The 22,399-nt window shown below is 42.3% G+C and overlaps 2 protein-coding genes across 4 annotated transcripts in view; one reads left to right on the top strand and one right to left on the bottom strand.

The window, feature by feature from the left end:
• znrf2b (zinc and ring finger 2b) overlaps nucleotides 1-12,605 on the top strand; it is a 114,730-nt gene extending 102,125 nt beyond the window's left edge. For both annotated transcript variants that reach the window (XM_042304825.1, XM_042304823.1), the window contains 3 exons: nucleotides 6,710-6,815; nucleotides 8,653-8,735; nucleotides 8,990-12,605. In XM_042304825.1, the coding sequence (XP_042160759.1) occupies nucleotides 6,710-6,815; nucleotides 8,653-8,710 (164 nt within the window). In that variant the 3' untranslated portion in view covers nucleotides 8,711-8,735; nucleotides 8,990-12,605. The remainder of the gene's footprint in view (nucleotides 1-6,709; nucleotides 6,816-8,652; nucleotides 8,736-8,989) is intronic.
• Nucleotides 12,606-14,753: 2,148 nt separating this feature from the next.
• On the bottom strand, nucleotides 14,754-22,041 carry nod1 (nucleotide-binding oligomerization domain containing 1). 2 transcript variants are annotated; one of them, XM_024405058.2, is made up of 12 exons: nucleotides 21,779-22,040; nucleotides 21,418-21,645; nucleotides 20,844-21,018; nucleotides 18,829-20,650; nucleotides 18,569-18,652; nucleotides 18,368-18,451; nucleotides 18,197-18,280; nucleotides 18,037-18,120; nucleotides 16,016-16,099; nucleotides 15,819-15,902; nucleotides 15,586-15,669; nucleotides 14,754-15,393 (listed from the first exon to the last, which is right to left on the bottom strand). In XM_024405058.2, exons 2-12 carry the CDS (start codon nucleotides 21,622-21,624, stop codon nucleotides 15,321-15,323), a joined length of 2,865 nt encoding a protein of 954 aa, XP_024260826.1. In that variant the 5' UTR covers nucleotides 21,625-21,645; nucleotides 21,779-22,040; the 3' UTR covers nucleotides 14,754-15,320. The 2 variants fall into 2 exon arrangements, with proteins under 2 accessions (XP_024260826.1, XP_024260827.1); XM_024405059.2 differs by lacking the exon at nucleotides 18,368-18,451 and having other exon boundaries at nucleotides 21,779-22,041.
• Nucleotides 22,042-22,399: the final 358 nt, after the last annotated feature.

The raw sequence follows: 22,399 nt of genomic DNA, 5'->3' as shown, positions 1-22,399 counted from the left end.
CTCGCACCCCGGAAACTATCATCTCGAAAACAAGACGTTTATTCTTTCAGTGAAATACGGAACCGTACCGTATTTTATCTAACTGGTGGCATCCATAAGTCTAAATATTCCTGTTTCATTGCACAACCTTCAATGTTATGTCATAATTACATACAATTCTGGCAAATTAGGCAGCCCAAACTGTTGCATATACCCTGACTCTGCGTGCAATGAACGCAAGAGAAGTGACACAATTTCACCTGGTTAATATTGCCTGCCAACCTGGATTTCTTTTTGCTAAATATGCAGGTTTAAAAATATATACTTCTGTGTATTGATTTTAAGAAAGGCATTGATGTTTACGGTTAGGTACATTCGTGCAACGATTGTGCTTTTTTCGCAAATGCGCTTTTGTTAAATCATCCCCCGTTTGGCGAAGTTGGCTGTCTTTGTTAGGAAGAAATAGTCTTCACAGTTCGCAACGAGTCATGTTAGCAGGCAATATTAACTTAAATACACAGGTTTAAAAATAAATACTTGTGTATTGATTTTTAGAAAGGCATTGATGTTTATGGTTAGGGTTAGGGTTAGGTACACGTTGGAGCAACAACAGTCCTTTTTCGCGAATACGCACCGCATCGATTATATGCAACGCAGGACACGCTAGATAAACTAGTAATATCATCAACCATGTGTAGTTATAACTAGTGATTATAATTGATTGATTATTTTTTATAAGATACGTTTAATGCTAGCTAGCAACTTACCTTGGCTTCTTACTGCATTCGCGTAACAGGCAGGCTCCTCGTGGAGTGCAATGTAAAGCAGGGGGTTAGAGCGTTGGACTAGTTAACTGAAAGGTTGAAAGATTGAATCCCCGAGCTGACAAGGTAAAAATCTGTCATTCTGCCTCTGAACAAGGCAGTTAACCCACCGTTCCTAGGCCGTCATTGAAAATAAGAATGCGTTCTTAACTGACTTGCCTAGTTAAATAAAGGTTAAATAAAGGTGTACAGTTTTTTTTTATGATCTGTCTCACCCTGACCATAGTTTGCTTTGTATGTTTCTATGTTTTGGTTGGTCAGGGTGTGAGCTGAGTGGGCATTCTATGTTACATGTCTAGTTTGTCTATTTCTATGTCTGGCCTGATATGGTTCTCAATCAGAGGCAGGTGTTAGTCATTGTCTCTGATTGGGAACCATATTTAGGTAGCCTGGGTTTCACTGTGTGTTTGTGGGTGATTGTTCCTGTCTCTGTGTTTTGCACCAGATAGGGCTGTTTTTGGTTTTCCACGGTTATTGTTTTGTAGTGTTCGTGTTTATCTTTTTGTTATTAAACATGAATCAAAGAAACCACGCTGCATTTTGGAAAACCGTTACATGATCGGCCAAATCGGTGTCCAAAAATACCCATTTCCAATTGTTATGAAAGTTTGAAATCGGCCCTAATTAATCAGCCATTCCGATTAATCGGTCGACTTCTAGTCTCATCATTGTCAGTGATCATTGTTGTGTCGTCGGCAAACTTAATGATGGTGTTGGAGTCGTGCTTGGCCATGCAGTAATGGTTGAACAGGGAGTACAGGAGGGGACAGAGTATTTGTGTGTGTGTGTGTACGTGTGTATTTGTGTACGTGTGTATTTGTGTACGTGTGTATTTGTGTACGTGTGTATTTGTGTACGTGTGTATTTGTGTACGTGTGTATTTGTGTACGTGTGTATTTGTGTACGTGTGTGTACGTGTGTGTGTATTTGTGTACGTGTGTATTCGTGTACGTGTGTATTTGTGTACGTATGTATTTGTGTACGTGTGTGTGTGTGTGTGTGTGTGTGTGTGTGTGTGTGTGTACGTGTGTGTATGTGTGTGTGTGTGTATGTGTGTGTGTGTGTGTGTATATGTGTGTGTGTGTGTGTGTGTACGTGTGTATTTGTGTACGTGTGTATTTGTGTACGTGTGTGCGTGTACGTATGTATTTGTGTACGTGTGTGTACGTGTGTATTTGTGTACGTGTGTATTTGTGTACGTGTGTATTTGTGTACGTGTGTATTTGTGTACATGTGTATTTGTGTACGTGTGTGTACGTGTGTATTTGTGTACGTGTGTATTTGTGTACGTGTGTATTTGTGTACGTGTGTATTTGTGTACGTGTGTGTGTGTGTGTGTACGTGTATTTGTGTACGTGTGTGTGTGTGTGTACGTGTATTTGTGTACGTGTGTATTTGTGTACGTGTGTATTTGTGTACGTGTGTATTTGTGTACGTGTGTGTGTGTGTATTTGTGTGCGTGTGTATTTGTGTGTGTACGTGTACGTATGTATTTGTGTAGGTGTGTATTTGTGTACGTGTGTATTTGTGGACGTGTGTATTTGTGGACGTGTGTATTTGTGTATTTGTGTACGTGTGTATTTGTGTGTGTACATGTATTTGTGTACGTATGTATTTGTGTAGGTGTGTATTTGTGTACGTGTGTATTTGTGTACGTGTGTATTTGTGGACGTGTGTATTTGTGGACGTGTGTATTTGTGTATTTGTGTATTTGTGTATTTGTGTACGTGTGTATTTGTGTGTGTGTGTGTGTGTGTGTGTGTGTGTGTGTGTGTGTGTGTGTGTGTGCGCGTGTGTATTTGTGTACGTGTGTTTTTGTGTACGTGTGTATTTGTGTGCGTGTACGTGTGTATTTGTGTATTTGTGTACGTATGTATTTGTGTACGTGTGTGCGTGTACGTGTGTATTTGTGTACGTGTGTGTGTGTACGTATGTATTTGTGTACGTGTGTATTTGTGTACGTGTGTATTTGTGTACGTATGTATTTGTGTACGTATGTATTTGTGTACGTATGTATTTGTGTACGTGTGTATTTGTGTATTTGTGTACGATTGTATTTGTGTACGTATGTATTTGTGTGTGTGCGTGTACGTATGTATTTGTGTACGTGTGTGTGTGTACGTGTGTATTTGTGTACGTGTGTATTTGTGTACGTGTGTGTGTGTGTGTGTGTACGTGTGTATTTGTGTACGTGTGTATTTGTGTGCGTGTGTGTGTACGTGTGTATTTGTGTACGTATGTATTTGTGTACGTGTGTGTGTGTGTGTATTTGTGTACGTGTGTATTTGTGTACGTATGTATTTGTGTACGTGTGTGCGTGTACGTATGTATTTGTGTACGTGTGTGCGTGTACGTGTGTATTTGTGTACGTGTGTATTTGTGTACGTGTGTACGTGTGTATTTGTGTACGTATGTATTTGTGTACGTATGTATTTGTGTACGTGTATTTGTGTACGTGTGTATTTGTGTACGTGTGTGTACGTATGTATTTGTGTACGTGTGTGCGTGTACGTGCAAGGTCACCGACATCAAAACTCAAGTGGTAGTAGATTATTTATAGAGGAATGATCTCTCTCTCTCTCTCTCTCTCTCTCTCTCTCTCTCTATATATATATATATATATATATATATATATATATATATATATTCAAGGGCTTTATTGGCATGGGAAACATGTGTTAACATTGCCAAAGCAAAGTGAGGTAGACAATATATAAAGTGAAAAACAACAAAAATTAACAGTAAACATTACACATACAGAAGTTTCAAAACAGTAAAGACATTACAAATGTCATATTATATATATATATATACAGTGTTTTAACAATGTACAAATGGTTAAAGGACACAAGATAAAATAAATAAGCATAAATATGGGTGTATTTACAATGGTGTTTGTTCTTCACTGGTTGCCCTTTTCTCGTGGCAACAGGTCACAAATCTTGCTGCTGTGATGGCACACTGTGGAATTTCACCCAGTAGATATGGGAGTTTTTCAAAATTGGATTTGTTTTCAAATTCTTTGTGGATCTGTGTAATCTGAGGGAAATATGTCTCTCTAATATGGTCATACATTGGGCAGGAGGTTAGGAAGTGCAGCTCAGTTTCCACCTCATTTTGTGGGCAGTGAGCACATAGCCTGTCTTCTCTTGAGAGCCATGTCTGCCTACGGCGGCCTTTCTCAATAGCAAGGCTATGCTCACTGAGTCTGTACATAGTCAAGGCTTTCCTTAATTTTGGGTCAGTCACAGTGGTCAGGTATTCTGCCGCTGTGTACTCTCTGTGTAGGGCCAAATAGCATTCTAGTTTGCTCTGTTTTTTTGTTAATTCTTTCCAATGTGTCAAGTAATTATCTTTTTGTTTTCTCATGATTTGGTTGGGTCTAATTGTGCTGCTGTCCTGGGGCTCTGTAGTTTGTGTTTGTGAACAGAGCCCCAGGACCAGCTTGCTTAGGGGACTCTTCTCCAGGTTCATCTCTCTGTAGGTGATGGTTTTGTTATGGAAGGTTTGTGAATCGCTTCCTTTTAGGTGGTTGTAGAATTTAACAGCTCTTTTCTGGATTTTGATAATTAGTGGGTATCGGCCTAATTCTGCTCTGCATGCATTATTTGGTGTTCTACATTGTACACGGAGGATATTTTTGCAGAATTCTGCGTGCAGAGTCTCAATTTGGTGTTTGTCCCATTTTGTGAAGTCTTGGTTGGTGAGCGGACCCCAGACCTCACAACCATAAAGGGCAATGGGCTCTATGACTGATTCAAGTATTTTTAGCCAAATCCTAATTGGTATGTTGAAATTTATGTTTCTTTTGATGGCATAGAATGCCCTTCTTGCCTTGTCTCTCAGATCGTTCACAGCTTTGTGGAAGTTACCTGTGGTGCTGATGTTTAGGCCAAGTTATGTATAGTTTTTTGTGTGCTCTAGGGCAACAGTGTCTAGATGGAATTTATATTTGTGGTCCTGGTGACTGGACCTTTTTTGGAACACCATTATTTTGTCTTACTGAGATTTACTGTCAGGGCCCAGGTCTGACAGAATCTGTGCATAAGATCTAGGTGCTGCTGTAGGCCCTCCTTGGTTGGTGACAGAAGCACCAGATCATCAGCAAACAGCAGACATTTGACTTCGGATTCTAGCAGGGGGAGGCCGGGTGCTGCAGACTCTTCTAGTGCCCGCGCCAATTCGTTGATATATATGTTGAAGAGGGTGGGGCTTAAGCTGCATCCCTGTCTAACCCCACGACCCTGTGTGAAGAAATGTGTGTGTTTTTTGCCAATTTTAACCGCACACTTGTTGTTTGTGTACATGGATTTTATAATGTCATATGTTTTACCCCCAACACCACTTTCCATCAGTTTGTATAGCAGACCCTTATGCCAGATTGAGTCGAAGGCTTTTTTTGAAATCAACAAAGCATGAGAAGACTTTGCCTTTGTTTTGGTTTGTTTGGTTGTCAATTAGGGTGTGCAGGGTGAATACATGGTCTCTGTTTAACACACACTAAGTGTGTTGGTCAGTTTTTACAGGAACAGTAGCCTGGTGTTTTAATGAAGCCATAACCCTCCGGTGTGTGTGTCCTTTTTCTGAGTCCCTTGCCCCCAATCTGTGTTTCCTGTAGCTGTCAGCTGAGCCAGTAACATGTGTAAGTTTGTGCGTGTTGTTGTGTATGCAGATGTGTGTTTGTGTGTATTTAAGTAGGTGTGTGCATGTACACACACTGCACACAATGAACTCTGCATGAGAGCAGTTTTCATTCTCACTTGCTTCCAAGTATGAGTAAATAATAAATTATTGAAGCAGGATTTGGTCTGAGGGCTGTAGATAACATGACATATACAACCACAGAACCAACTGTTGAAATAAAGATAGTGGTTGAGTTATGCAAATGATTAACCCAGGCAGACACAATGGAACAGGTATGCAAACACTTGTGTGAGTCTGACATGGCACCCTATTCCCTATATAGTACACTACTTTTGACCAGGTCTCCTGTTTGATAATGGTGCAATTTTGGACTCACCCTTGTGTTGTGTGAAGGCAGAAGTAAATGAATTATTTTAGGCTACAGTTATTGGGAATGTCCCCTTTGCTCATTCTGAAATGGTCATCAACCACTAAAGGTTAACCTTGACTGACAATCCAATGATTTGGTTGTAGTTGTGCTAGACAGTGTAGTCTGACTCCAATGTAGCCTGAGTGCCAGGGTGAATTATTCCCTGAGTAGTAAAGTAGAGTAAATAGATGAATATAGAGAATAGATGGTTGTAATGCCATTCTGAGACCTCAGGAGGGATCCTATGACAGAGAAATGCTGTGTTGTCAGCATTTCGCTACACTCGCATTAACATCTGCTAACCATGTGTATGTGACCAATACAATCTGATTTGATTTGGAGCGATAACACTGTAGGAGTGGGATTCCTCCTATCAATTCCACACTATTGAGAGCTTGATGCAGAACAGCACTTGTTTTAAACTATGTGTGTTGTTGTTTGTAAGGAGGAAAGACCATATGCACCTCTCCACCTCCTCCTCCTCTCATCATGACATCACATGTCCCACTGCATTAGAGCCTGCTCCCAATGCCAGTTTGGTCCATATGGACCACTAGGGTTTAACCATGGATATAGAGCTCCCCCTTCAGGAATTGAAGTGTAAATTAAATCATTCTTAGCCAATCATGGCGGTATCATTTTGGTGTGTGTGTTTTCATCCTCATAGGTGTTCTCTCTATCTTTCTCTCTCTCTCCAGCCACGCTCCAGCCCTGTGGTTCTTTGCAGGCTGTGAGTAGGGCTGTTTGCAGGCTTTGTCAAGGCTGTGGAGGAGGACAGTACAGCTGGTTTTGGCCTTGTTGATTAAATGGGCAGTCTGGCTCTCACTCACTCACTCTCTCTCTCTCCCTCCAGAGGACGTCCTGAGTAAGGATGCAGGGGAATGTGCAATCTGTCTTGAGGAGCTGGTACAGGGGGACACCATTGCTCGCCTGCCCTGTCTCTGCATATACCACAAAGGGTAAGTCCCCCTCTCTCTCTCCCCTTCTTTCTGTATACCTCTCTCTTTCTCTCCCCCTCTCTATATCACTACATGTTTCTGTACAACCTATGATGAGGGATCTCTCCTGTTTTCCTCAACCGGTATGTGAATGCATCATCATTCCTGCTCTCTCGCTCTGTCTCCCTCCCCCATTCCTTCTTTTGTTCTATATACAGTGCATTCGGAAAGTATTCAGACCTTTGGCTTTTTCCACATTTTTTTTACGTTACAGCCTTATTCTAAAATGAATTAAATTGTTTTTTTCCCTCATCAATCTACCAGCAATACCCGTTAATGACAAAGCATAAACAGGTTTTTAGATTTGTTTTTGCCAATTTATTAAAATGATAAAACTGAAATATCACATTTACATAAGTATTCAGACCATTTACTCAGTACTTTGTTGAACTACCTTTGGCAGTGATTACGTCCTCGAGTCTTCTTGGGTATGACGCTACAAGCTCGGCACACCTGTATTTGGGGAGTTTCTCCCATTCTACTCTGCAGATCCTCTCAAGCTCTGTCAGGTTGGATGGGGAGCGTCACTGCACAGCTATTTTCAGGTCTCTCCAGAGATGTTCGATCAGGTTCATGTCTGGGCTCTGGCTGAGAAACTCAAGGACATTCAGAGACTTGTCCCGAAGCCACTCCTGCGTTGTCTTGGCTGTGTGCTTAGTGTCATTGTCCTCTTGGAAGGTGAACCTTTGCCCCAGTCTGAGGTCCTGAGCGCTCTGGAGCAGGTTATCATCAAGGGTCTCTCTGTTCTTTGCTTCGCTCATCTTTCCCTCGATCCTGACTCGTCTCCCAGGCCCTGTCGCTGAAAAACATTCCCACAGCATGCGCATCCACCACCATGCTTCCCCATAGGAGTGGTGCCAGGTTTCCTCCAGACGTGATGCTTGGCATTCAGGCCAAAGAGTTCAACCTTGGTTTCATCAGACCAGAGAATCTTGTTTTTCCGTGGTCTGAGAGTCCTTTAGATGCCTTATGGCAAACTCCAAGTGGGCTGTCATGTGCCTTTTACTGAGGAGTGGCTTCCGTCTGGCCACTCTACCATAAAGGCCTGATTGGTGGTGCTGCAGAGATGCTTGTCCTTCTGGAAGTTTCTCCCATCTCCACTCTGGAGCTCTGTCAGAGTGACCATCGGGTTCTTGGTCACCTCCCTGAACAAGGCCCTTCTCCCCCGATTGCTCAGTTTGGCCGGGTGGCCAGCTCTAGGAAGAGTCTTAATGGTTCCAAACTTCTTCCATTTAAGAATGATGGAGGCCACTGTGTTCTTGGAGACCTTTGATGCTGCAGACCTTTTTTGGTACCCTTCTCCAGATCTGTGCCTCGATACAATCCTGTCTCGGAGCTCTACGGTCAATTCCTTCGACCTCATGGCTTGGTTTTTGCTCTGAGATGCACTGTCAACCATAGGACCTTGTATAGACAGGTGTGTGCTTTTCCAAATCATGTCGAATCAATTGAATTTACCACAGGTGGACTCCAATCAAATAGTAGAAACATCTCAAGGATGGTCAATAGAAACAGGACGCACCTGAGCTCAATTTTGAGTCTCATAGCGAAGGGTCGGAATACTTATGTAAATAAGGTATTTCTGTTTTTATTTTTTATAAATTTGAAAAAATATATAAAAACCTGTTTCCGCTTTGTGTGTAGATCGATGAAGAAAACATTTATTTCATCCATTTTAGAATAAGGCTGTAACGTAACAAAATGCGGAAAAAGTCAAGGGGTCTGAATAATTTCCAAATGCACTGTATGTAGTATGTGCTATGTTCTTCCTGACTGTGTCTCCTGTTCTCTCCGTCAGCTGTATTGATGAGTGGTTTGAGGTGAACAGATCGTGTCCAGAACATCCCTCAGACTAAAGGGCCTCGCTACTTTTCTCCACAGGTAAAATCCACATTTACTGAGTGTTGTTGATATTAATGCGTTACTGTGAAGAAGTCACTTTAATATTCTGTGGGATACATTTCCACCGTAGAGTTTCCCAAACAAATGTTCTATTGTATTGACACAAAACAGGAAAAATATGGTACAGTGTTATACCTTTTAGTTCAGTCGAGTTCTTTCTTTCTATTGTTTTGTTTCAGCATCACATTCAGTCCTCAGTATATTCAGATTTCTGATGTTTTTCATCTCTGCAGGTTTCCCTCAATAAGAAGAGTGATCTGCTCCAATAACAAAATTCCTTAATGTGAATCCCCTCCCCTTCCACGTTGCCAATGAGACTACTGGAGAGACACACTGTGACTCTGTGGCCAGTACAGAACTGACACCTCACCCTGACCCTACCCCTCTATCCCCATCACCTCCAGTACCTCAGCCCTCAACACACCTCAACTCAAACCAGTCAAGAACCGCAGTGTGCCAAGACTCATTAAAAGCAATCTTCAGGGAAACTACATTTAATGCTGATCTATCTATTTATCTCCACACACACACAATCGGCTCCGAGACCAGACAGACACAGACACACAAACTCACAAATACACACTCACAAACACAACCAACCTCTGCTTTGTCCTCAAAGACAGACAGACAGACCGACAGACAGACATACATGCTTATCTGCCAACCTGATGTTGAGGGGAAGACAAAACACCTCTGTTGCACAACTATCCAATCAGGAAAAACTGTTGCTCTCAACACGCCCTCTCACTCTCTACCGCATCAATGAAACGGCTGTATATGCCACGCACAGACGTTTTGCATTCCATCCCATTGGCCATGCCCCAGTGATTGAGCTGCTGTGGTTGGCTGAGCACCAGGGCTGCTGCGACTTGGAATTCCCTCCTCCTGTGTTATTGGACCGTAGATCCAGGTCTCCTCCCATCTGTTTGGTCTGAGTGATTGTACACCTGGACATTTCGGGGAGCAAGCTGAGGGGAGAAGGGGCAAGGGGAAGTCAGTCCTCATCCCCCTCTTTCCCCCTCCTCACCAACTGTGTCTACCAGTGCCTTCACCTTCAGATCCTAATGGCCTACCAGGGCAGAGTCAAAACAACAGAATAGAACAGTGCGATTGGTGGGTTGGGGACATAGGGTGGGAAGTCAGGTATGAGTCTATACTATATCCTCCCTCCCTAGCCCTTCCCCCTGTGTGTTGACTGGATGACGACAGACAGAGAGAGAACCAGCAGAGAGCCAGACTCAGCTGAATGTGAAACTCTGCTTATCTCTACCCTTTACTCCACTGGGACATGACTGGAGCTGGCCCTGGCTGCTAGCCACACTGAAATTAGAAGTGCCCTGCTATATGCTGTCCCTCTCTCTCTTTCTCACTCTCTCCTTTCCCCTGACTAGCTATCTAACTCACAACCCCTCAATGCCTCTGTGGTAGCAACAAGACGTGAACTGGACTGTGCTACCAGAAGTGCGTGGCTCAGCTAGTAGCAACTACAACTCCCAGCAGGCACTTCTCTGAAGTGAGAACATTAATCTTAGTTTTTGTAGCAGCAATAGCTGTCTGTCTGGGACATGAGGCCCTCTGTGCTTAGCCTGGATCCCAACTGAATTACTATGTTTCACAATTGGTTTACTGTGCATCTTCAGTTTGGCAATTGTGAAGAGGATCAATTCAGTTGGGATCCAGGCTACAATGTGCTGACCCCAGAACAGATATCCCCCTCCCCCAGGGGCCCGGTGACATTATGTGGTGTATATACTCTAGCCTTCTTCAGGGTTCACACACCCATCCTCTTCTCTCACTCACTCACTTTTACTTTTAATCTTTATTTATCATCATGAGACTTATCAGTTATTATTATGCAAAATATTTTAAGTGTGCAGATTTGACATAATGGTGTAATTGCATATCTGTGTATGTATGTGTGAGTTGTAGTGAAACTAAGTTGGGCCTTAATGCAAAGAGAATGACATTAATAACTATGTCTTCTATTCATGTTTGTCCATTTCAGTGCTGTTTCAAATAGCTGCCTGAGATTGCACACTTTTTACTCAATCATAATCATCTACCAATCAGCCTATCACAGTAGAGGTGAGAGGGCGGGGCAGGAAGTAGGCGATTGGTGGACCTCCATGCCAAAGCCAATCAGAATAAGGGGAAGACTTAAAAAAAAGTTATCATTGGAATGTTGGATCCACTTTCTCAGTGTGTTTGAGGGTTTTACACATTTCTTATCTAATACATTTCAGCTTCCAGCAATCCTGGGTTGTAATATTTAAACAAGGACTTGATGTTGTTCTCTTTAATGTTTTGAGAGCTTTCCCAGGATGCGCTGCTAATTAGTATACCAGTATACTAGACCTCCATCTTCACCATTGGGCTGCGAATAAGAGTAAGAAAGTAATAGAGTAAGAAACTGATAGACAAATTCAATGAATTAGACAAAAGGCTTTTAAATGGCTATGCTTTTCACAATCATTGTGGAGGTTTTTCATCTCCACAGTTTAGGGATTATAGTATATTATTATGACAGATCTAGGAATAAGATCAATAGTATTTATATTGGTTGCCCAATTCAAACTAGTAACGACCAGTCAGACAAATTAACAAAGAGCATTTATAGGGGATCTGGGTATTATGGTATGGATATACTAAAGATAGTGTTACCATGGCTACTGGGTCAGTTACACCATATTAACTGGTTTCTCCAAAAGGGCCATCGTCATGCCTCTAAGACGTGCTGCTCACACTTTATACGGTACAGCGAGGCATAAAGCTCTTTGGAATTGGACAATAAAAAGCCCCCACCCAAATGAACTGTTTCCCCATTTGTCATCATGTACTATAGCTAATAAAGTTTGATCTAAATCCAGATGGGAGTTTCTCCTCATTGCACATCAGTGAAGGAGAAACTAGAATGTCTGAAACTAGAATGTCTGGTCTCACCGCATGGTTTGTCCCATGGCTACTGTACTGTAAGCAATGTGATTTTTAAATGTTGTCGAATGGCTCACGATTGTGAAGCATACTACTGTATGTGTACAATATGCCCTTATTGTCATGGGTATGTGTGTAGCATGAGGATCCTCCCTAGCTAGCCTAGCAGAACAGCCTTCTATGATCTACTGTAGAATCAGTTTTAAATCACATTTGACCCCCATTTCAGTTTTGTTAGTCTTTTGGATGTTTGGGTTTCTTTGGGGGGTGAGTGGGGAGGCAGCCTAGCACCTAAACTGATTTCGCTATGTTTCACTGTAGAGAACTCCGTTTGGATGTCAGGCCAGTGGTAAAGGAGGGGGCTTATATGGTAATTTTGTGTAAATGTTTTGGTTTTGCTGCTTATGCTACAGTTGCCAATTTGAGCCCATATCAATCCAATCGGATCGATGTCTATCCAAATCTACCGTGTTGAAAAGCTCCGTATGGATGGACTTGTGAGGATGCAGTGTTTAAAACAGTCAACATATATGACTGCGAGATGTGTTAGAGAACACACATATGTCATCAGGTAGCTATACTTGATGTTCCGTTCATGATACTATAATATACCATGACAGCTAACATACTGTAGATGATTACTAGTTGGGGATGAGCTTGCTTGAATGAAGGTGGAGGTGTAGTAGGGCATTCATGTAATAGTTGAGAGGTGAAGGAAACTATTTTTATTTGGGTTATACCTCCCAAGGTACTTCAGAGACAGGCCGACAGTACATACCTAGAAATGTAATTTTAGAAACTATTTAGACATACAGTATGTTATAACATTCCATTTATGTAAAAATGTGTACAGAATATGAAATTAAAAGAGCAAAACTTTTGGAGTACATTCTTTTAGTTGTACTAGTGTGAATTGCAGTGTGTCTTGGTAGTGTTTCACTTTCACTGCATTATGGCAGAAGCTTTCTCAACAGTCATTGAAAAAGGTACACTACCGGTCAAAAGTTTCAGAACACCGACTCATGCAAGGCTTTTCCTTTATTGTACTATGTTCTACATTGTATAATAATAGTGAAGACATCGAACTATAAAATAACACATATGGAATCATGTAGTTACCAAAAAAGTGTTAAACAAATCAAAATATATTTTATATTTTGAGATTCTTCAAATAGCCACCATTTACCTTGATGACAGCTTTTCCCACTCTTGGCATTCTCTCAACCAGCTTCACCTGAATACTTTTCCAACCGTTTTGAAGGAGTTCCCACATATGCTGAGCATGTGTTGGCTGCTTTTCCTTCACACCGCGGTCGGACTCATCCCAAACCACATCAATTTGAGTGAGGTCCGGTGATTGTGAAGGGCCAGGTCATCTGATGCAGCACTCCATCCCTCTTCTTCTTGGTAAAATAGCCCTTACACAGCCTGTTGGGTCATTGTTCTGTTGAAAAACAAATGATAGTCCCACTAAGCCAAAACCCAGATGGGATGGTGTATCGCTGCAGAATGCTGTGGTAGCCATGCTGGTTAAATGGGCCTTGAATTCTAAAGAAATCACAGACAGTGTCACCAGCAAAGCACCCCCACACCATAGCACCTCCTCCTCTATGCTTTGCGGTGGGAAATACACATGCAGAGATCATCAGTTCACCCAAACAGCATCCCACAAAGACACGGCGGTTGGAAACAAAAATCTCAAATTTTGACTCATCAGACCAAAGGACAGATTTCCACTGGTCTAATGTCCATTGCTTGCTTTTTGGCCCAAGCAAGTCTCTTCTTATTGGTGTCCTTTAGTAGTGATTTCTTTGCAGCAATTCAACCATGAAGGCCTGATTCACACAGTCTCCTCTGAACAGTTGATGTTGTGATGTGTCTGTTACTTGAACTCTGTGAAGCATTTATTTGGGCTGCAATTTCTGAGGCTGATAACTCTAATGAACTTATCCTCAGCAGAGGTAACTCTGGGTCTTCATTTCCTGTAGCTGTCCTCATGAGAGCCAGTTTCATCATAGTGCTTGATGGTTTTTGCGACTGTACTTGATTGAACTGTAAAGTTAATTACATTTCTGTATTGACTCATGTCTTAAAGTAATGATGGACTATCATTTCTCTTTGCTTATTTGAGCTGTTCTTGACGTAATGTGGACTTGGTCTTTTACCAAATAGGGCTATCTTCTGTATACCCCCCACCTTGTCACAACACAACTGATTGTCTCAAACGCATTAAAAAGGAAATAAATTCCACAAATTAACTGAAGGCACACCTGTTAATTGAAATGCATTCTAGGTGACTACCTCATGAAACTGGTTGAGAGAATGCCAAGAGTGTGCAAAACTGTTATTGAAGGAAAAGGGTGGCTATTTGAAGAATCTCAAATATAAAATATATTTTGATTTGTTTAACACTTTTTTGGTTACTACATGATTCCATATCTGTTATTTCATCGTTTTGATGTCTTCACTATTAATATGCAATGTAGAAAAATGTGTTAAAAATTAAGAAAAACCCTTGAATGAGTAGGTGTGTCCAAACCTTTGACTGGTACTGTATATATATTTTTTTTAAATGGGAGGGGCACCCAGGTACTTCTCTGCAGCTGCCATCACATCTATCCTCTGTGATTTAGGTTCCATATCTGCGGTACAATTGACAAAACCCTTGAATGAGTAGATGTTCTAAAACTTTTGACCTGTAGTGTATATGGAAGTTGTGTAATGTCCTGTCTTCCTCTATTTGTTTGTTCCTATCATCGCCTGCTAACCTATATTCATTGGTCACCATGACCACAAACTGACCATAACATGACTGTCTGTTATGTGTCATACAGATACAGTGCTGGCCAGTATACAAGAATAAGGGAATGAGGCAGAGATATCAGAGGGGTGAGGGTTGATGATAAGGGAGGTTTGAGAGCAGTGGCCTAACTTCCAGTTAATTGCAGGCACCACATCAAATTCAGTTTATTTACTCTGCTCTGTTGTTGTGGTGCAGGAGAAATTCAATACTGCAATTCAGCATCAGTAAAGTATTTCCTTTGGTCAACAAAAGCAGTTTCAAATCAAATCAAACTTTATTTGTCACATGCGCCAAATACAACAAGTGTAGACCTTACCATGAAATTCTTACTCTACAAGCCCTTAACCAACAGTGCAGTTCAAGAAGAGGGGTGGGGGGTCAATGTAATATTCCGGTGACCATTTGATAAATTTTTTCAGCAGTCTTATGGCTTGGGGGTGGAAGCTGGATTAAAACAATGGATTTGCTTTGCATAATGATAAGATGTTCCATGGGTAACTGACAGTGCTTAAACAAGGGACAGTTTGCCCTTTATAAGTTGATTTGTTTCAAACTAAAGTCGAGCTAGTAAAAAAGTTACATTGAAGACTTCCTCTCTGAGAAAGCCGCCTCTGGTTTCAAATCCCTAAATAAGAGATTCATTATGGACAAATACAAATATAGGAAGTATTTTTATGGCTCAAGACTTTTACCCATACGCCAGAATAACCTAGCTAATGCAGGATGTTCAAATATTTACAAAATGTAGTATGCAAGAAAACACAAAGAACTTGTAAGTTTCGGTAACAGACGTGACCAATCTACACACTCTCCAGCTCAGTTCTGTCTCCTCAGTGGAAGCGTAGCCTTCCCTCCGCCTCAAACAGCTTCTCTTCCTCTTCAGAAAGACAGTTTCCTTTCAAACTGTGGGTGAGTGATGACGGAGCACATGATAATTAGGAACCAGCAAAGCAATCAAAGAACCACAGCCATTACAAAGTGCAAATGGTGAAAGATGTTTTGAAATAAAAATGTATCTAAGGAATATATCAAACACTATTATTAACGTGATACAAAAAAATGCTCATAAGCGAGCGACATTGCATACACTCTGACCTGATCTCTTTGAGTGATGTGTTGTGGGAGAGAGCCTCTGACAGCTGTCTGATTCCACCCACTGTCAGCTGATTATTGATTAACCTGTGCAGAGTGGCACAAAGGGATTACTAGGTTAACGAGCTAACTTTATTTAACATTCAGAAATAACTTTTGTTCACTTTCTGGTTAATTCTGAAGCTAAACTGTATTATTGGTTGTTGGGAGTGTGTTGAGACTGGGGCCTGCCTTACCAGAGGTGAGATAGACCAGTGTTGGATCTGATCAGCTCTGCCATGTCTGGTGCTACATCATCTGACAACTCATTTTGCACCAACCTAGAAGACCACAACACACATTTAAACTGTTAACTCCAAAGCACAAATACACATTAAATATACAGAGACACATACTGTCACAGAAATTTGATGTATGAATAAGATTGTCCTACCAGAAGATTCTGAGCATTGTGTTGCCTTTCAGTGCTTCGGCCAAGCTCCTCCCACCTTCTGAAGTGATGCCATTGGCTGAGAGGCTAAGGGAGAGAAGAGCATAGAAATATAATTACTATTAGTAACACATAAGTATACTGTATTACTTTAGGTAATGATATTACTATGAGGCAGAGTGATACTGTAAAATAGATACTGTAGTTTCAGTGTTTGTGAGTTAGGGAGTTCAGTAACCCATTACTGTAGCTGAATGTGCGTTAGGAAAATGATACACCAATGGGTTATACTTCCTTATTTCTGACCACAACCGCAGTTGTGGGAGAACTGAAAAAGACATGACACAATCAGTGCCACATACAGTTGAAGTCGGAAGTTTACATACACTTTTGTTGGAGTCATTAAAACTCGTTTTTCAACCACTCCACAAAGTTCTTGTTAACAAACTATAGTTTTGGCAAGTCGGTTAGGACATCTCCTTTGTGCATGACACAAGTAATATTTCCAACAATTGTTTACAGACAGATTATTTCACTGTATCACAATTCCAGTGGGTCTTACACTAAGTTGACTGTGCTATTAAACAGCTTGGAAAATTCCAGAAAGTGATGTCATGGCTTTAGAAGCTTCTGACAGGCTAATTGACACCATTTGAGTCAATTGGAGGTGTACCTGTGGATGTATTTCAAGGCCTACCTTTAAACTCAGTGCCTCTTTGCTTGACATCATGGGAAAATCAAAAGAAATCAGCCAAGACCTCAAATTTTTTTTATAGACCTCCACATGTCTGGTTCATCCTTGGGAGCAATTTCCAAACGCCTGAAGGTACCACGTTCATCTGTACAAACAATAGTATGCGAGTATAAACACCATGGGACCACACAGCCATCATACCGCTCAGGGAGGAGACATGTTCTGTCTCCTAGAGATGAAAGTACTTTGGTGCGAAAAGTGCAAATCAATCCCAGAACAACAGCAAAGGACCTTGTGAAGATGCTGGAGGAAATAAGTACAAAAGTATCTATATTCACAGTAAAACAAGTCTGATATTGACATAACCTGAAAGGCAGCTCAGCAAGGAACAAGCCACTGTTCCAAAACCGCCTTAAAAAGCCAGACGACAGTTTGCAACTGCACATGGGGACAAATATCGTACTTTTTGGAGAAATGTCCTCTGGTCTGTTGAAACAAAAATTCAACTCTTTGGCCATAATGACCATTGTTATGTTTGGAGGAAAAAGGGGGAGGCTTGCTAGCCGAAGAACACCATCCTAACCTTGAAGCATGGGGGTGGCAGCATCATGTTGTGTGGGTGCTTTGCTGCAGGAGGGACTGGTGCACTTCACAATATAGATGGCATCGTGAGGTAGGAAAATTATGTGGATATATTGAAGCAACATCTCAAAGACATCAGTCAGGAAGTTAAAGCTTGATCGCAAATGGGTCTTCCAAATGGACAATGACCCCAAGCATACTTCCAAAGTTGTGGCAAAATGGCTTAAGGACAACAAAGTCAAGGTACTGGAGTGGCCATCACAAAGTCTTGACCTCAATCCCATAAATAATTTGTGGGCAGAACTGGAAAAGCGTGTGCGAGCAAGGAGACCTACAAACCTGACTCAGTTACACCAGCTCTGTCAGGAGGAATGGGCCAAAATTTACCCAACTTATTGTGGGAAGTTTGTCGAAGGCTACCTGAAACATTTTATCCCAAGTTAAACAGTTTAAAGGCAATGCTACCAAATACTAATTGAGTGTATGTAAACTTCTGACCCACTGGGAATGTGATGAAAGAAATAAAAGCTGAAATAAATCACTGTCGTCTTCTATTATTCTGACATTTCACATTCTTAAAATAAAGTATTTGTCCCAACTGACCTAAAACAGAGAATTGTTACTCAGATTAACTGTCAGGAATTGTGAAAAACTTTAAATTTATTTGGCTGGTTTATGTAAACTTCTGACTTCAATTGTACTTATTCAGAGAAGTGATAACGATGACATTTCTTGCCATCCATCTCACCTGAGGTTGGTAAGACTTGGGTGATTCCTCAGGGCCTCTGCGAATGCTCTTGCTCCTTCATCACCAATACTGTTCCCCCACATTCTGAAAAACAGGAACAATCCATCCCATTCACTCTGATCCAAAATGTTAAATAAAATAATTGTAATAGTGCACTTACCCCACGTCAAAGATAGATGTGCTCTTCTGAATGGCGCTGGCCAGATACTTGCCACCCATACTGGTGAACTTGTTGCTGCCAAGCCTTTGAACAAATCAAAGTGCCAAAAATAAACATTTTAATTTATATACAAGTCATTGTATAATTGATTGGACATATTAATTTACATACTTGACGACTCTTAACTTAGGACATTCCTCAATGATATGAGCGATTAGCTTGGCTCCGATGTCCGTAATGTGATTATTGTAAAGTCTGTCAAATCAAGACAACAGAAATACAGTCACAGTCACGTCATATGAAGTTCGTCATACAGCACAATACAGTACTAAAGTTCGACAGGCAATTTGACCGCGATAGACACTGACTCACCCCAGAACCTCCACCACTCTGTGTTTGATAAGCTCCTCAGCCAGTACCTCAACACTGCTGTCTGAGATCTGATTGACACACAATCTGAAATGGAAAAACTAATTTAGCTGAAAAGTTATACTTTATAGTTAGTTATACTAGTATTTTTTATAACAGTAAGAAATTATTTGCCAATGTTATTGGTAAACAAGTGCACCTTTCATGTAAACAGTTGCATAAAATACAAACTGTTTCCATCTGTATGTATTCGAAGTCCTCACCTCACCACGGTCATCTTACTGAATGAAGGCCTGAGCTGCTTGACCCCATAGTCACTGATGTTGTTGTTGTCCATGTCCACCCCTAGCCTCTTCCGCCGGTGCTGCAGCACAAAGTTGAGGGCACTGCAGTCGCCAGAGAACACATTACAGTAGCCCAGCTTGATGTAGTCAGCTGTGATGCCCTTCGCAGTCAGCTGTGCCACCTCTTTACTTCCTGTCTCGAAGATGCAGCGCAGCATCCACAGGAAGTTGGGCAGGACATGCACCTTGCTGCCCTCCTGCTCTGTGTTGTAGAGTGGCAAACCGCGGAGGTGGGATCTCACGCTGGTGGACAGGTAGGACTTGAGGACCGCCCGCTTTCTCTTCAGTAGTGCTGCAGGAACCATGTGCTCCAGCAAGTCGGCGTTGGCCTTAGACAGCAGTCCACACAGGAAGAGGTTGGCGTATTGGAGATGCTCGTTGGTCTTGAACGGGTCCTTTCCCCTGGGTTTGGAGGAGCCACTGATGCAGTGGACGACACACGATAAACAAGAAGTATTGCCCCTCCTGCTGCACTCGGTGAAGAACTTGAGGATGTTTCCTACGCTGGCCTGTTCATCCAGAACCAGGGAGAATGCAGCCAAGAAGGACTGCAGGGTGAGGTGAAGGAACTCAAAGGTGGAAGGGTTTTCACATGCATCGTAGCGGCTGACCGGTCGGAGGAAACCCACCTTAAGGTCATCGTCAGTCAGGCCACAGGAGGCAACCTCCTCCTGGTCGAACACAAAGCCTCCTCTCTCCATGCCCAGCAGAGCCAGCTTGGAGAAGGCAGTCAGTGGCCTCAGTCCTGCCCTGAAGGTATCAGCGGGGCACCTGGTGTTTCTCTTCAGGAGGACAGGTGGGGGAGTGGCCCCCCGGCTGAAGAAGACTTCAGACAGCAGGAGGAATATGTTAGTGAGGGTCACGCAAGCCTCTGGCAACTCAAAGTCGTCGTAGACTGAGCGCAGGTGTTTAAAGCTCTTGAAGACGATCCAGCAGAAGAGGGGGATGGAGCAGAGGCCACAGAGGTGGGGGCTGGCATCCAGCTGGACTGAGACCAGGTCCCTGTGCTCCTGCTCTTTGAAGTGTAGGTTGGTGTAGGTTTGAAGGTGGGCCGGAGAGAACCCACGCAGCGCCACCCTCTTCCGGATCACCCTGCTCTGGACGTCGGTGCCTGTCCGAGCCGTCAGGACCTTCCGGGAACCATTGAGCAGCTTCCCACAGAGCAGATTAATGAGCACCAGAAGGGGGTGAGTCCTCTCCTCTGGAGAAACCACCTCAGGCACATTCACCAGGTCCAGATCAGCCTGGATCTCATCATAGCCGTCAAACGTAAAGAGAACCTTTTCAGGGAAGCGGAGGATGTAGCTGAACACCTCATTATCCACATCCTGGTCAGGGTAGCAGTTGTATTTGAAAAGCAGGTCCCTCAGTGAGATCTCGTCTGTCTCCTTGAAAGTGCTGAACATCCTACAGCGGAACTTGAAGAAGAACATGGCGTCTGTCTGTTCCAGTTCCCTCTTGGACCACAGCCTCTGGAGCTTCTGGAGGAGGATGGACTTGCCCACCCCAGCGTCTCCCGTGACGAGCACCGTCTCTGCCTGTGAGTTAAAGACACCCTGCTCTCCCAGGAGCTGCCCCAGACCCTCCAGGTGGCCCAGGCTCTCATTGCGGTCATTCAGGAGCTCCATCAGGGTGTCTGTATAGAGCTCCTCCAACAGGGTTTCCTCTCGCTGGGCGTAGGAGGCAATGAAGCGTGTGTCTCGGCCCAGCTCGTGCCTCAGCTTCTCACAGTACCTACTAACTGAGAAGAGGGGGGTAGGGAGAATACACTGCAGTCTGATTTTCAACCACTGATATTCAGCCAAAATATACAGTAGTTGCCCTCATGATTCTCTAATAGCTTACATTGTCAATGCACTGTATTTTTTATTGTTAAGTCAAATTCCAATAACACATATGAAGTGCTGCACCATACAGTTTACTGACATACTTACTAGGGTCCGTGTTCTTCACTGGTATGTCCCGTATGAAGTCTGGTGGCTGGTAGTTGATCTCTTTAAGCCATGGTTGGAGGTCTATGTATGCATCATAAACTTTGTAGAGAATATATAGGAAGTATTCACATGCCTGCACCCCTTTCCTTTGGACCAATTCCAGGATTTTACGCACCTGCGCAATGTCAATCATAAGTAAATCATATTTACTTTACAGTGATTCAATATTTAAAAATAATTTGGCAGCTAACAGTTTCCCTATTTTACGCACCTGCACAATGGCAATCATATTTACTTACCAGTGATTAATATTACTTCCCACATTTTGATTTATGTGGCAAAACAGGATTTTTCACAGATAAGATACTGGCAACATACCAACTGTCATTGTATTGCAAAATCAAGTCTTGTCTTTATACTTTCTCCTCTTAAAATCAATTAGTCCATTTTAATTTGGGCCTAGTAAGCTATTTGTGAATGCAAGAGCATGTCTTTGTGATGGGTACTTTGTCATTTAATGTGTGTGGTCCAAATGGACATGTATCCTCTCTGAAACCCTCCTATGGTAAATTACCTGGTCTGTCTTGGTGGCTGCGCGCTGGATGATTTCTGCATCCTCGATACACAGAAAACCACTTTGTAGGAGGTTATCCATAATGCACTGCGTGCTCTTCACCTGGGAAACCAGTAGCTCACGGTGCAAGGTGAGCATTTGGACAGTGGACACATGGCCTGTTAGTCCAGCACGGGCTTCCTCGGCACTGGAGTCCATAATATACATGGCTTCAGCTGCCTGTATTTACTGGAAAATGTAAGGAATTCGAGTCAGATAACCAGTTAGGAGAAAAGGATCCAACAGTACGGATAAAAGACATTATAGTAATATATAGTAGGCTGTCGCGTACGGTATACGTATATGGGCTGGCTATACATACCGTCAGAACCTTTGATAACATTGTTCTTAGCCGCGCTGTCCTAGTCCGCGGCGGAAAAACTCGGGAACCACAGCTCTCCCAAAAACAAATTCCAGTCTTGGTTATTAAACCATTAAATAGCGCATGACAGGATAATAACAAAACGTTTCTCCAGGACTGTTAGAATAGGAATCTAGTCTTGTCTCAAACAATGTCAGGAGAAAAAAAAACACTGAACACAGTACTGGTTCTTTGAGGAAGTGAAACCAAAAACAGCCTTGGATGCGCGTAATTTCGCCTCCGACTGCGACCGCGCTTTTGGCATGCTGTTATCTGCTTCTTTTTAATATAGGGTTTTCGCAACTTGTAATTGCTCCACGGTAAATCAGGCATTTCCAAACATGTCCTAATAATTAGAAAGTTTGCTTAGAATACCAGGTGTTTTAATCAGCGTTTGCTTACTTCGATTTTAACTTTCGCCGATTAAAATAACCAGTAATGTGTTTACATGACTATTGCATAATAGTGTCATAGTCAGTTTAATGTGAAATTATTACTGCGCATGTAAACTAACTCACTCGCAACCAAAGAAAAAATACAATTTAGCTACCTGTGTGATGTGACACAAACCCATCGTAGCAA

This window comes from Oncorhynchus tshawytscha, linkage group LG23, assembly GCF_018296145.1.
Source record: "Oncorhynchus tshawytscha isolate Ot180627B linkage group LG23, Otsh_v2.0, whole genome shotgun sequence".
NCBI lineage: Eukaryota > Metazoa > Chordata > Actinopteri > Salmoniformes > Salmonidae > Oncorhynchus > Oncorhynchus tshawytscha.
Note: the sequence above shows the minus strand (reverse complement) of the source record. Positions and strands in the feature narration are given on the sequence as shown.

Excerpts from the sequence above, each read along its gene's own strand:
- nod1 (XM_024405058.2), bottom strand. The coding sequence starts at position 21,624 with ATGTATATTATGGACTCCAGTGCCGAGGAAGCCCGTGCTGGACTAACA. Across the intron at positions 18,452-18,568 it reads AGAGTGGTGGAGGTTCTGGG|ACTTTACAATAATCACATTA; the intron begins GTGAGTCAGTGT and ends TTGATTTGACAG. Across the intron at positions 15,903-16,015 it reads ACAATGCTCAGAATCTTCTG|GTTGGTGCAAAATGAGTTGT; the intron begins GTAGGACAATCT and ends GTGGTCTTCTAG.